Source organism: Molothrus aeneus, chromosome 29, assembly GCF_037042795.1.
Source record: "Molothrus aeneus isolate 106 chromosome 29, BPBGC_Maene_1.0, whole genome shotgun sequence".
Taxonomy (NCBI): domain Eukaryota; kingdom Metazoa; phylum Chordata; class Aves; order Passeriformes; family Icteridae; genus Molothrus; species Molothrus aeneus.
In genome coordinates this window covers 542,180-555,136 of record NC_089674.1, presented here as the reverse complement: position 1 = coordinate 555,136, position 12,957 = coordinate 542,180, and the positions used below count along the sequence as shown (strand labels likewise).

General features: G+C 50.6%; 1 protein-coding gene across 1 annotated transcript in view; it reads right to left on the bottom strand.

Moving 5' to 3' along the window:
- The window catches only part of GFPT1 (glutamine--fructose-6-phosphate transaminase 1), a 28,188-nt gene that overhangs the window by 4,443 nt on the left and 10,788 nt on the right, over positions 1-12,957 (bottom strand). Inside the window, exons 7-18 of the mRNA XM_066567356.1 lie at positions 11,972-12,033; positions 11,246-11,325; positions 8,489-8,594; positions 7,243-7,406; positions 6,255-6,350; positions 5,429-5,526; positions 4,271-4,391; positions 3,639-3,796; positions 1,758-1,872; positions 1,168-1,295; positions 910-1,077; positions 421-582 (exon numbers count right to left, since the gene is read on the bottom strand). Of these exons, the coding sequence (XP_066423453.1) occupies positions 421-582; positions 910-1,077; positions 1,168-1,295; positions 1,758-1,872; positions 3,639-3,796; positions 4,271-4,391; positions 5,429-5,526; positions 6,255-6,350; positions 7,243-7,406; positions 8,489-8,594; positions 11,246-11,325; positions 11,972-12,033 (1,458 nt within the window). The remainder of the gene's footprint in view (positions 1-420; positions 583-909; positions 1,078-1,167; positions 1,296-1,757; positions 1,873-3,638; positions 3,797-4,270; positions 4,392-5,428; positions 5,527-6,254; positions 6,351-7,242; positions 7,407-8,488; positions 8,595-11,245; positions 11,326-11,971; positions 12,034-12,957) is intronic.

Below are 12,957 nucleotides of genomic sequence, written 5' to 3'. Positions count from 1 at the left end.
GAATTGTTTGTAATTAATGGCCAATCACAGCCCAGCTGTCCAGACTGTCTCAGTCACAAGCCTTTGTTATCATTCTTTTCTATCCTTAGCCAGCCTTCTGATGAAATCCTTTCTTCTATTCTTTTAGTACAGTTTTAATATAACATATATAATAATATTTATTATATTTTATGATATATATTACGTATCATAATTATGATCTATATTATGATATATATTATTGATATTTTAATGATAATATATATCACTTCTGAAACATGGAGTCAACATTCTCATCTCTTCCCTCATCCTCGTACCCCTGTGAACACGGTCACAGCCAGCCCTGCAGCAGCCCTGCAACCCCTGCAGCATCCCCCAGCCCTGCAGCAGCCCCCAGCATCCCCCAGCAGCCCTGCAGCCCCGGGAGGGTGCAGTACTCACATCGTAGCCCCGCAGCACGGCCAGGTGGAAGGCCAGCAGCTGCAGGGGGATGACGCTCAGGATGCCCTGCAGGCAATCCACCGAGTGCGGCACTTTGATTGTCCTCTTGTTGTTCTTGATGGTCTCGATGTCCTCCTTGTCACAAATCACCACGGGCCGACCCTGCAACACAGGGCAGGGGCTGAAGGGAAGCACATCTGGAGGGTTCTTCCCTGAAGGGAAGCACATCTGGAGGGTTCTTCCCTGCCAGTGGCAAAATCTACTGCTTAATTGAAAACCAAACAGCTTCACATGTCCTGGGGGGTATTTAAGGGTTAAAGAGACCATGCCAGACTTCTGCAATTGCTGCAAGGACTGCTGTGAGATGCCCAGAGCACCCAGGGAGCCCACAGGTGGGCAGTGACACCCAGGGGAGCAGAATGGGGGCTGTGAATGCCTTTCCTGCCAGAAGCAGCCCCTCTGGAGCTCTGCAGAGCCCCCAGCCCTCACCTGCCGTGCAATGACCTGCTGCAGGGCGTTCTGGCACTTGGCATAGGTGTGGTCTCTCATGATGATCATGATCACAGGCATCAGCTTGTCCACCAGGGCCAGGGGGCCGTGCTTCAGCTCCCCAGCCAGGATCCCCTCCGAGTGCATGTAGGTGATTTCTTTGATTTTCTGCAGGGGGGGAAAGAATTCATGACACTTTGAGCCACCTTGTCATGGTTTTTAACCAGCTCTGGGGATTCTTTAATCTCAGGACCTTACCAAGGCTCCCTCCAGACACGTGGCATAGTGGTAGCCCCGGCCCATGATGAGCACAGACTTCTGGTGGTACAGCTCCGTGGCCAGCTTCTGGATCTCATCATCCATGCTCAGCACCTCTTTGATCAGGTCTGGAGGGGAGGGAAAGCCCAGCCTGAGTGTGCTCACGCCCCCCTCACCCCCACAGCCAGCAGGGACCGCAAAACCCCGGGCTCAGAGCTTGACTGGCCCACATTGGTGGCCCGGGGACACCTGAGGGAACGCGGCTGTGAGGAATTGTGACAGCTCTGCCACCCTCCCTGCAGGCCCAGCCCTAAGCTCAGTCCCTCCCTGCAAGGCCCAGCCCTAAGCTCAGTCCCTCCCTGCAGGCCCAGCCCTAAGCTCAGTCCCTCCCTGCAGGCCCAGCCCTAAGCTCAGTCCCTCCCTGCAGGCCCAGCCCTAAGCTCAGTCCCTCCCTGCAGGCCCAGCCCTAAGCTCAGTCCCTCCCTGCAGGCCCAGCCCTAAGCTCAGTCCCTCCCTGCAGGTCCAGCCCTAAGCTCAGTCCCTCCCTGCAAGGCCCAGCCCAGCTGGGCTCCCCCTGCCCCAGGCCCTACCTGGCAGCCCCTTCAGCCCCCTCATGATCTCCTTGCGCCGCTCCTGCATGGAGATCCTGTCGTCACACATCATCAGGGCAAACATCACCAGGGACACGAACTGGCTGGTGTAGGCCTGCAGGGGACACAGAACACCACTGCTGCACCAAACACGGGAAATCTCAGCCCAGCTTTTGCTCTCCAAGTGGCAGCTTTGGTTCCCAGTCAGCAGCAGAAATGGACCTGGGCTCACCGGGCAGGGCTCACCAGTGACCTCCTCACACCCCAGGGGATTCAGACACAACAGCAAGATTTTATATTCTATATCCCCTGATTTTATATTCTATATCCCCTGATTTTATATTCTATATCCCCTGTTTTTATATTCTATATCCCCTGATTTTGTATTCCACATCCCCTGATTTTATATTCTATATCCCCTGATTTTGTATTCCACATCCCCTGATTTTATATTCTATATCCCCTGATTTTGTATTCCACATCCCCTGATTTTATATTCTATATCCCCTGATTTTGTATTCCATATCCCCTGATTTTATATTCTATATCCCCTGATTTTATATTCCACATCCCCCGATTTTGTATTCTCCATCCCCTGCTGACTGCCAACCCTGCTTTGTGACCGTGCCCCTGTCCTGCTTCACTGCCAGTGGCTCCTGAGAGCAGCAGGCGCTGCCTGGAGCTGTTTGGGGCAAGCCCATCACCAGCACCACTCCCAACCAGCTGGGATTTCCTTGGGCCACACTCAGGGGAACACAAAGGCAGCCGTGATGTCCCAGCTCCCTTCTTTAGGAACAGCCTAAACCTGAGCCTGAACTCCTGCCCTGCCTCTGGGGGCAATCCCTGCCCAGGCAGGTGACAGGAGGGGTCACAGCAGGGCAGGAATGGTCACAGGGACACCTGAGGGACACCTGAGGGACTCTGAAGCTGCAGTCTGGCCTCTGGTGACACCCCACATGGTCAGAGAAAAAATGAAAAATTCCATTTCTCTCCAAGCTGGAAGTGCTGGCCATGTGAAAACAACAGGACAAACAGCTCCTTCAAGAGTTTCTTGTAAGAGACTCATGAATTTTCCATTATCAAATTCCCCCATGAACTGTTAAACTCAAATGTGGTTTTTGGCTGAATTTATGTAACAGATTGACATCATCTCGTCTCTAAATTTAACTGAACCAAAGCAGATTTCAGCACTTCACCCAAATGAAAGGCAGCAAAGTAAGTTCTCCTATACTGCATCTCCCCCAGCCAGAACAATCCTGTTACCTGGACACAAACTGTGGGATTCAGTACAAAAACATTTCCCCCATTTGTTAAAGGGATAGTTTTAATATCCCATTTTCTTTGGTAAAGCACAGCCAGTGAGAGAGTTACATGCAAACAAAGTTTCCTTTATCTTATCTAAAAAAATAAATTAAAAAATAAAAATAAAATAAATTAAAATAAATATAAAATAAAATAAAAAATAAAAATAAAACCAAAATCAATTAAAAATTAAAATAAAACATCAATTAAAAAATAAAATCAAATAAAAAATGAATAAAATGAAATTTTAAAAATAAAGATTAAAATAAAAGAAATTAAAATAATATAAAATAAAAATAAGAAAATAAACTAAAGCAACAATTAAAAATAAGAATTAAAATGAATAAAATAAAATAAATTTTAAATAAAATAAAATAAAATAAAAATAAAAATCAAATAAAAATCAAATTTTAAAAATAAATAATTTTTTAAAATAAATAAAAAATCAAATAAAGATTAAAAATAAATAAATAAAATAAATAAATTAAATTAAAATAAAATAGAATAAAATAAAATAAAATTAAATTAAATTAAATAAATCCACTCCAAATGCAGCCAGAGCCCTGGGGGCTCACCCACCTTGGTGCTGGCCACGCCGATCTCGGGGCCCGCGTTGATGTGCACCCCGCAGTCGGTCTCGCGCGAGATGGAGCTGCCCACGGTGTTGGTGATGCCCACGGTCAGGGCTCCCCTCTCCTTGCAGTACCTCAGGCACATCAGCGTGTCTGCAGTCTCCCCTGGGACACGGGGGACACGGGGGGGACACAGGGGGGACACAGGGGGGACACAGGGACGGGTGCTCAGTGCTGCTGCTGCTGCTGCTGCTGCTGGGAAATGCCCCAGAGGCAGCCCCAGGGAGGTGCAGCAGCCCCTGCACACCCAGTGTGAGCCCTGACCAGGGCAGTGCCACCCAGAACCCACCTGCAGCTGTTGGTTAACAGAAGGCAGCTCTGGGGCTGTCCCCCTTTAACAAAAATCAACTTTATTCATTTTCCTGGTTAATAAAAACTCATCTGGGCCAGGCTCCTGTAGTGCCCAAGGTGGATCCATTGAGGAGATCCTTTCAATAATTCCCTACTTTATTCTGTAACTCAGCTCTAGGGCGCCTTGCCAAGGCACCAACACCAGCCCTCCCAGTCCCCCAGAGAGGCACCAAAGGGTGGCCTCTGCCTCCCCCTCAGCTCTGGGCAGGGAGGGGAGCCCAGGAGTACCTGACTGGCTGAGGAAGAAGCAGACATCATCCCTGAACACGGGCGTGTTCCTGTCCAGGAAGTCACTGGCCAGCTCCACCATGACAGGTAACTCAGTCAGCTCCTCCAGCACCTGGCGGGTCTGGCAGGGGAGGGGCAGGAAGGCAGGGATTACATCATGTTTATAAAGGCACAAAAAAAGCTTTCTAGCTGCCACACACACTGGAAAATATTACTGTTAAACTCCATGTGACAATTAGCGCTGGATTACACTTTAATTGCTCATATTGCCCACACTCCAGTCACCACCAACCCCTGTGAGAAGCAACCTTGCCTTGGCACCACCACCAACTTGATTTTTAATAAAAATTCACCTGGGCAGGGAGGTATGGGGGGAAAACACATTGGTCTGTGGGGCCTACTCCTCCCTCAAATGGAGATTTCTCTAACTAAGTCTCACTGGTTACATAACCCCCCACATAAATTATGTAATGCTGGGTGTCCTGAGTGTGTCCCCGCCTGAAGAACCCAAACCCCCAAACCTACATCCAGGCCCTGCTGGACCCCACCTGGCCCCTGGCAGCCCCTGCATTTTGTTCCTGCAGTGTCCCTCCCCTGCCAGCTGCCCTTTTTTAAAGAGCAGCTTTTGTTCCCCAAAGCCTCCCACAGCCATGGAAGTCACAGGAACCACTTCCCCAAGCTCAGCTTCACCAGCTTTTATTTCCTCCTGCTGCTGCTGTGAACTGAGCCTGGTGTTTGCAGCTTTCACAAGGGCCCTCCTTCACTCACCTGCGTGCACTTGCTTACTCCTAACCTGACTGAGGTTAAGAACCAATCCCTACCCTGAAATCAACCCTTAATCTGCTTGGCACGCTCCAGGGAGGGCTCAGAGCCTCCTGCAGGGGGACGTGGGACAAGGGATGGAGTGGCAGGACCGAGGGGAATGGCTTTAAACCAAAAAAGGGCAGAGGAGATGAGATTATTAGGGCAAAACTCTTCCCTGGGAGGGTGGGGAGAAGGGTGCCCAGAGCAGCTGTGGCTGCCCTGGATGCCAAGGCCAGGTTGGACACTGGAGCAGCCTGGGACAGCGGGAGGTGTCCCTGGGGTGTCCCTGGGGTGTCCCTCAGGTCCCTGCAGCCCAGCCCAGCCCCTGACTGTGGCCCTGGGCCCAGCACTCACTGCCACTCCCGCGTGGTAGCTGGTGCCACAGGCGATGAGGATCAGACGCCGACACCTCTGGATCTCCTTGATGTGATCCTTGAGCCCCCCCAGGTTCACTGTGGGCAAGAGCAGAGAGCCCAGTCAGGGTGAGCAGGGAGGAGAGGCTCCCAGAATCACTGCTGCTAACAGAATGTCACCACCTCCATCACCAAATGTGCAAAAAACCATCAGAAATGGGACCTTGCCAGCAGCAGGTGGAATTCTGGAGGCACTGTGACACAGATTTCATTTCACATGGAATTCTGGAGGCACTGGACACAGATTTCATTTCACATGGAATTCTGGAGGCACTGTGACACAGATTTCATTTCACATGGAATTCTGGAGGCACTGTGACACAGATTTCATTTCACATGGAATTCTGGAGGCACTGTGACACAGATTTCATTTCACATGGAATTCTGGAGGCACTGGACACAGATTTCATTTCACATGGAATTCTGGAGGCACTGTGACACAGATTTCATTTCACATGGAATTCTGGAGGCACTGGACACAGATTTCATTTCACATGGAATTCTGGAGGCACTGTGACACAGATTTCATTTCACATGGAATTCTGGAGGCACTGGACACAGATTTCATTTCACATGGAATTCTGGAGGCACTGTGACACAGATTTCATTTCACATGGAATTCTGGAGGCACTGTGACACAGATTTCATTTCACATGGAATTCTGGAGGCACTGGACACAGATTTCATCCCAGCCCAGCAAGGTTTCCACCCCTCCCTCCCCTGCAGCCACCGTGGACACCCAGTGAGGGAGGCTCCAGCTCAATTACCTGTGTAGTCGTCAAAGTTGACCCTTCCTCTCATGGTATTAACAACAGATTCTGGCTGCTCAAATATTTCCTTCTGCATGAACGAGCTGAAGTTACCTATGAAGGAAGATGGAAAACAAATTAGAACACTTTCCCACCTGGTAACTTTAATTTTAAATTACCTCCTGCTAATTGCCATTTTTCCTGTGTATGTAGAGAAAAGCTTGGACCAGCCAAAGATTATTAAACTGATCCTTCTTTTTCTGCCAAAACACCAGCTCAGGGTGAGAGCTTGATTCAAGCTCCTGGAAGGTGTCAGCGAAGGGCAGATCCAGAGTGGCAACTTTGTGAGGGATCAGTCTTGGAAAAACCAGATGGCTCCAAGCAGGGGGCAAAATCCTGAGCCCCACAACTCTCCTCATAAGGTGTCAATGACTAGAGGGGCAGTCCCATGACATGTGAGGACCTTTTCTCCATGGGGATGACCCAGCACCAGAGCAGGCTGTGGCACCTCCAGACCAGAGCAGAGCAGAGACTGTCCCCACTCGGGGCAGGGATGGCAGCAGGTGACTGCAGCCCCAAACTGGGGATTTTGTCTCCAAAAAGGACTGCAGTCCCAAGCTGAGGATTTTTAGAGGGAAAGTCCCATGACATGTGAGGACCTTTTCCCCATGAGGATGCTCCAGCACCAGAGCAGGCTGTGGCACCTCTGTGTTCAGAGATGCTCCAGGCTCCTGTGCCCACTTGGGGCAGGGGTGGCACAGGGTGACTGCAGCCCCAAGCCCAGGATGTTGCCCCCAGGCAGGAGGTAAAATCCTCAGCCCCACAACTGTGGACTAGAGGGGCAGTCCCATGACCTGTGAGGACTTTTTCCCCATGACAATGCCCCAGCACCAGAGCAGGCTGTGGCACCTCTGGAGACGCTCCAGGCTCCCGTCCCCAGTCGGGGCAGGGGTGGCACAGGGTGACTGCAGCCCCAGCAGGCAGGCAGGCAGGCAGGAGCTCTCACCCTTCATGATCTGCTGCAGCTCCATCTGCAGGGTCTGCACGGCCCGGCCCGGGTGGTCTCCGGCCGTGCGCTTGACGCGGTGGATGGACAGACGCCCGTCCACCACGGCCGCCACGTCGTCGTCCTCCAGGAAGATGACACGGTTGGTGTGCTCGATGACAGCGCTGTGGGGACACGGGGACATCACAGCTGAGCTCAGGACATCCCTCTGGCTGCCCTGGACTGCCCAAACCCCTGCCAGGGGCTCAGAGAGCCTGGCTCAGAGCCCAAGGCCCCTGTGACTTTGATTTTAACCCATGGAAAAAATTACCAACCTTATAATGAAGAATGACAAGCCACAACAGTTTAAGTAGAATGATGGTGAATTTATCATGGGGTGAAAAACAGATTTTTGGGGTTTTTAGAATGGGGGTTCAGGAGGCAAGATGGAGGAATCTGGGCCTGTCCAGCCTTTCCCCTTCTTCTTCTTGGCCTCCATCTTCTGCTGTGATGGTGGCACTTTGGGATTGGTTTAGAGTAGAAGCTCAGTGTCTAACATGGGTGATGGGTATTGGGAAGTAATTGGAAATCTTGTACACGTAGTTTTTAGTATAAAAAGATAACACTGTGCATTTCTGTCGTGGCAATGGTGCCCTGAACAGGAATAATTAGCACTGACTCCATGATTGCAGAGGGCTGATCCACTGCTTTATTAAAATAATTATACTATACTATTCAGATATATAACATATTATACTATATTATATCATATATAATATATACTCTATTATATTATACTATTAAAATATATATTATATTATACTATATTACATAGTATGTATAATATACTATATTATACTATACTAATAAGATATATATTACATTATATAGTATATAATAGATACTCTATTATACTATATATTCAGATATATAATATATTATACTATATTATAATAATATATTGATGATGGTGCAGAGATCCCTGGAGAATCAACACAATTCTCTCATAATTAGCACCTCATCTGCTAATTTAGGTCAGGACTCCCTCAGGTTTCCCATCACTGGGAAATCTTACTCACAAATGAGCCTGAAGAATGGTACCACTCTATTCCAAGGCCAGTGCTCATTATTTTAACAGCAACTCTGTTTTGGTTAGTCTTTGTAAAGTAATTTGCAAAGTAATTCACAAAGAAAGCCCAGCCTCCCCGTGCCTTGTTCCTTTAAACAGGACATTCCTCCCCGCACCAGAGGTGCTGGAAAGCCCTACCTGGCATCAGAAGCAAAGTAATATTCCACAGCTTTCTCCTCCACGGGGAAGAGGCAGGTGGTGCTGTCCACTCGGGACAGGTTGCAGCTCCCCTTCTTGTCCTTCCCTAGGAGACAGGAGGCTCAGGGGCTGCCCAGGTGACAGCCCCGGGCACAGGTGACACCAGCAGAGCCCCCAAAGCACGGCACCAACATGAAGCACGATTTTCATGCCTGCACAGCAAAAGGAGCAGCAGCACTTGTGCCCGTCCTCGGTTGGCTTGCAAGAGTTTGATTGCTTTTTATTAAGCCTGCAAGTGTGTTACTAGTGTATCTGAAATTTAGAGGAAAGCATCAGGAGAAACTCCAAATGAATGTTCTGTGTGGCTCCACTGGCAGAGAGTTCAAGGTGCTTTATGAGCAGCCACATTTCCCCATTACACCTGCCCTGCTTTCATTGTAAGTGTCTCCCATGCTCCTCTCTGGAATGGAGCAGCGCTGCCCCTTCTCTGTCTGTTACCCTCAGCGCTGGGGGAATCCTTTGTGTGCCCACCCTGAGCACCACAGCTGGAACCCAAACCTGTTTCTGTCCGGCTGAGCTCACTGGCAGACACAGCTCAGGAAATCCAGGATTGAGAGCTCGGCCTTGTTCCTGCACCAGCAAACAAAACCACCTCACCCTGCTCAGGAGGAAATCACCCCTGGGCTCATCAGGGGGACACAGGACTGAGAGCCAGCTTGGGAAAAATCTGTCCTCAAAGTTCAGCCTTCCACCAGGGATCCTTTCTGGAGTACTCTGGAAATTCCCAACACTGTCTCCTCCTCCTCCTCCAACTGCTGCTCAGTGCTGAAGCTCATCAGGGATGCAGATGAGGCACCCAACACCTACTGCTCAGCACCAGCCTCCAGCAGAACTATTTGCCAGTCATCGTGCAGGGTATGGGGAGGGAGGGGGTGGATTAATCAGCTTATCTCCCAAAATGGGACTATTGCTGAAGAACAGCAACACTGGAGTTCCTCCATTCTATATTTATTGCACAATCCTGGTGCTGTTTCACCTGCTAGACACTGATCTGATTCAGGGATGCAAGCAGAGCTCGCGGTGCTCTGGCTTCCACTTCTGCAGGTGAAAACGTGAAGGAGAAATATTGCTTTCATGTTGATACTCAGTGAGAAGAGCCACTCAGGCAGCGATTCAGAGCCTTCCAGTCCAGTTATCAAGCCAGTAAATGAGGAGAACAGTGCCCTTGCTGTTGAGCTGAGGCAGGACAGGCTGATTTGGTGCTGAGAAGGGACAGAGCAGAGCTGCCAGTGGCCACTCCCCACCAGAAACACCCAGACCTGATCAGAACATGCAAATTTGGGTTCTCAAAACAGAGCATTTCCCTGCATTGCCTTCATTATGTGGCATTGCTTTCCCGCATGACAGCTTCTGCAGGTGCAGGCACATCCTCTCAGATGTGAGCTGGGCTGGCCTTTCCAGCCCTTCAGGACAGTGCCAGATGGTTCCCCTGATAAATGCACAGGGGAAGGAAGGCCCAGCTCAGGCCAAGCTTAGTGCAGCCTCCAGGGGCTGCAGCTCACACTCTCACCATGCTCAGGGGGGGGACGGGGCTCTTACAACCCAAACCCCAGCAGGAATTTTGGGCAGTGCTTGCAGCAGGATTGGCAGCAGCCTCCTGCTTTAGTGGGGTTTATTTTTAAGGTAATTCACTGTTTCCTACTGCAGCCAGAGCTGCAGGAACACTCAGTACAAGCTGCACTGTCATCAGTTTTCGCACATATGCCGAGCAGTATTTGAAGTGGGATAGGTGGATTTTCCTGTGTGCTGCTCGTGGTGTTTCTGATCAGGAAGGAATTTTGATTTTTCCACATGTTTCACTGCACTACATGGAAAGCAACAGCCACATATTAAAAAGACAATGCATATTTATGATTCCTCTCCTAAGGAGCTGGAGGATTTGTCTGAAATTTCAAGTGTTAGCTTTTTTTCTCTGGTGGGCACCTTCCTCCATTTTTATGGATATTCCATCAAAAGAATGATCCATAGATTGTACGGCTGGAAGTGCAATTGGGGAAAAAAAAACAAAAACAAACAAACCAAATTTGAGCTATTGAATAAAAAACCACAGTGTTACACAAATACATTAATGCTACTGCTAATCAGCCAAAAGGCAGAGCTGCTGGCACTGGCTCTTGCAGCAGGGGATGAGCAGCAGGACAGGAGCAGGGACCCCTGCACTGCTCACAACACAAATCCAGACCCCTCTGACCACAGGGAATTACAGAGTCACTCTCAGGAATTTTCAGTAAGGTCCCCAGGGCTGGGGCTGTCCCCACTCACCTGTCCTGTACAGGATGGGGATGTGGGTTAGGATTAGGGTTGGGGTTTAGGGTCAGGTTTGGGTCTGTCACACTCACCTGTCCTGTACAGGATGGGGATTAGGATTAGGTTTAGGGTTAGGGTCAGGTTTGGGGTCAGGCTTGAAGCTCTCCCCACTCACCTGTCCTGTACAGGATAGGGGTGTTTGGATTGGGTTTGGGTTAGTTTAGGGTTAGAGTCAGGTTTGGGGTCATGGTTGGGTCTGTCCCCACTCACCTGTCCTGTAGAGGATGGGGATGTGGGTTAGGATTAGGGTTAGAGTTGGGGTTTAGGGTCAGGTTTAGGGTTCAGCTGTCCCCACTCACCTGTCCTGTACAGGATGGGGATGTGGTCTGTGGATTTGGGTTAGGGTTTAGGGTTTAGGGTCAGGTTTAGGGTTCAGCTGTCCCCACTCACCTGTCCTGTAGAGGATGGGGATGTGGTCTGTGGACAGTTTGTGCTCGCTGCGCACGCCGATGAGCAGGGGGCTGCCTCTCCTGCAGGGACACAGGGACAGCTCAGCCCTGGGGACACCCCCACGGCCCCCCCAGGCCCTTCTGAGCCCCTCAGCTGCACTGGGGCACAGCCAGAACCCCCAGAGCAGCTGCTGCAAACACAGAAGGAATCCCAGGATGAAGAACACAAGGATGGGAGGAACCTGCATCAGGGCTGGAGAAACTCCCCCAGAGTCACTGCAGCCCTGAACAGGGACTGCCCCTCACTGCACACACCCACACACAGGTTTTGGCTGGTGCTGGTGTTGAGAAGTGGGACAGAAAACCTGGACACGAGGCTGGCCCACATTGCAGGCCAAGGGGAGGAATTGCCCAAGTGCTGCCACAGGGGCAAGCACAAAGGAAGAGGTAAAACCTTCTCCCTTCAGATCATCCCCAGAGGACACCAAAACAAAGCTGCTCTAGACCAGGTGTGCTACAGCTGGTCAGTAAGGCATTTCCAAAACATTTCTGGGAGCTTTCTGTCGTGACAGACAGAAAACAAGAGAAAGGAAATGAAAAACAACAACCGCCCTGTCCCAGCATATACAGTGTGATGAGAATGATCTCCACTCTGCCTTCTAACTTGGGGGTACAAACACAAGCACCAGGCAGGGAGCAAAAATGTCCCTTCCCATGGGACACTCACCTGGTACCAACTGCCTGCCCAGGGTAATGAACACTCTTGAACACAAGGGCAAAAGCACCTTCCTGCAACAAGAAAAACAAACTTCAGCTGAGGCCCAGGCACTGAGTCAGTGTTCCCAGCACAGAAACTGCTCCTGTGTTTCTGTGGACACAGAAGAGACACCCAAGAGGTTTCACAGATGTTTCCAGAACTGCCTGCAGCTCCAGCCCCCCCACCCTGGCAGGATTTCCCTCCCCTGAGCCTGGCAGTGCATCCTCAGCCACTGCTGGAGCCTCCTGAACCCGCAGAGAGACACCCAGACTCCCCTGGCTACCCCAGGGCTCCTGCTTTAGCTCAGGGTGCACTCAGGGGACCTGCAGAGGCAAAGATCTGCAGGAAGGACTGGGAGCAGCACAGACTGTCCCAGGTTGGGGTTTTGGGAAGGACTGGGAGCAGCACAGACTGTCCCAGGATTTCTGGAGATTTGGGAAGGACTGGGAGCAGCACAGACTGTCCCAGGTTGGGGTTTTGGGAAGGACTGGGAGCAGCACAGACTGTCCCAGGATTTCTGGAGATTTGGGAAGGACTGGGAGCAGCACAGACTGTCCCAGGTTGGGGTTTTGGGAAGGACTGGGAGCAGCACAGACTGTCCCAGGTTGGGGTTTTGGGAAGGACTGGGAGCAGCACAGACTGTCCCAGGATTTCTGGAGATTTGGGAAGGACTGGGAGCAGCACAGACTGTCCCAGGATTTCTGGAGATTTGGGGAGGACTGGGAGGAGCACAGACTCTCCCAGTATTTCTGGAGATTTGGGAAGGACTGGGAGCAGCACAGACTCTGCCAGGATTTCTGGAGATTTGGGAAGGACTGGGAGCAGCACAGAGTCTCCCTCCCCACTCCCACCACCCCACCAGGGGCTGGCAGCCTCCAGAGCTGCCATGCCCAAGAGCTGAGCCCTTTCCCAGCTAACACTGACAAACAGCCCAGAGAAGCAAAGCCAGCCCTGCT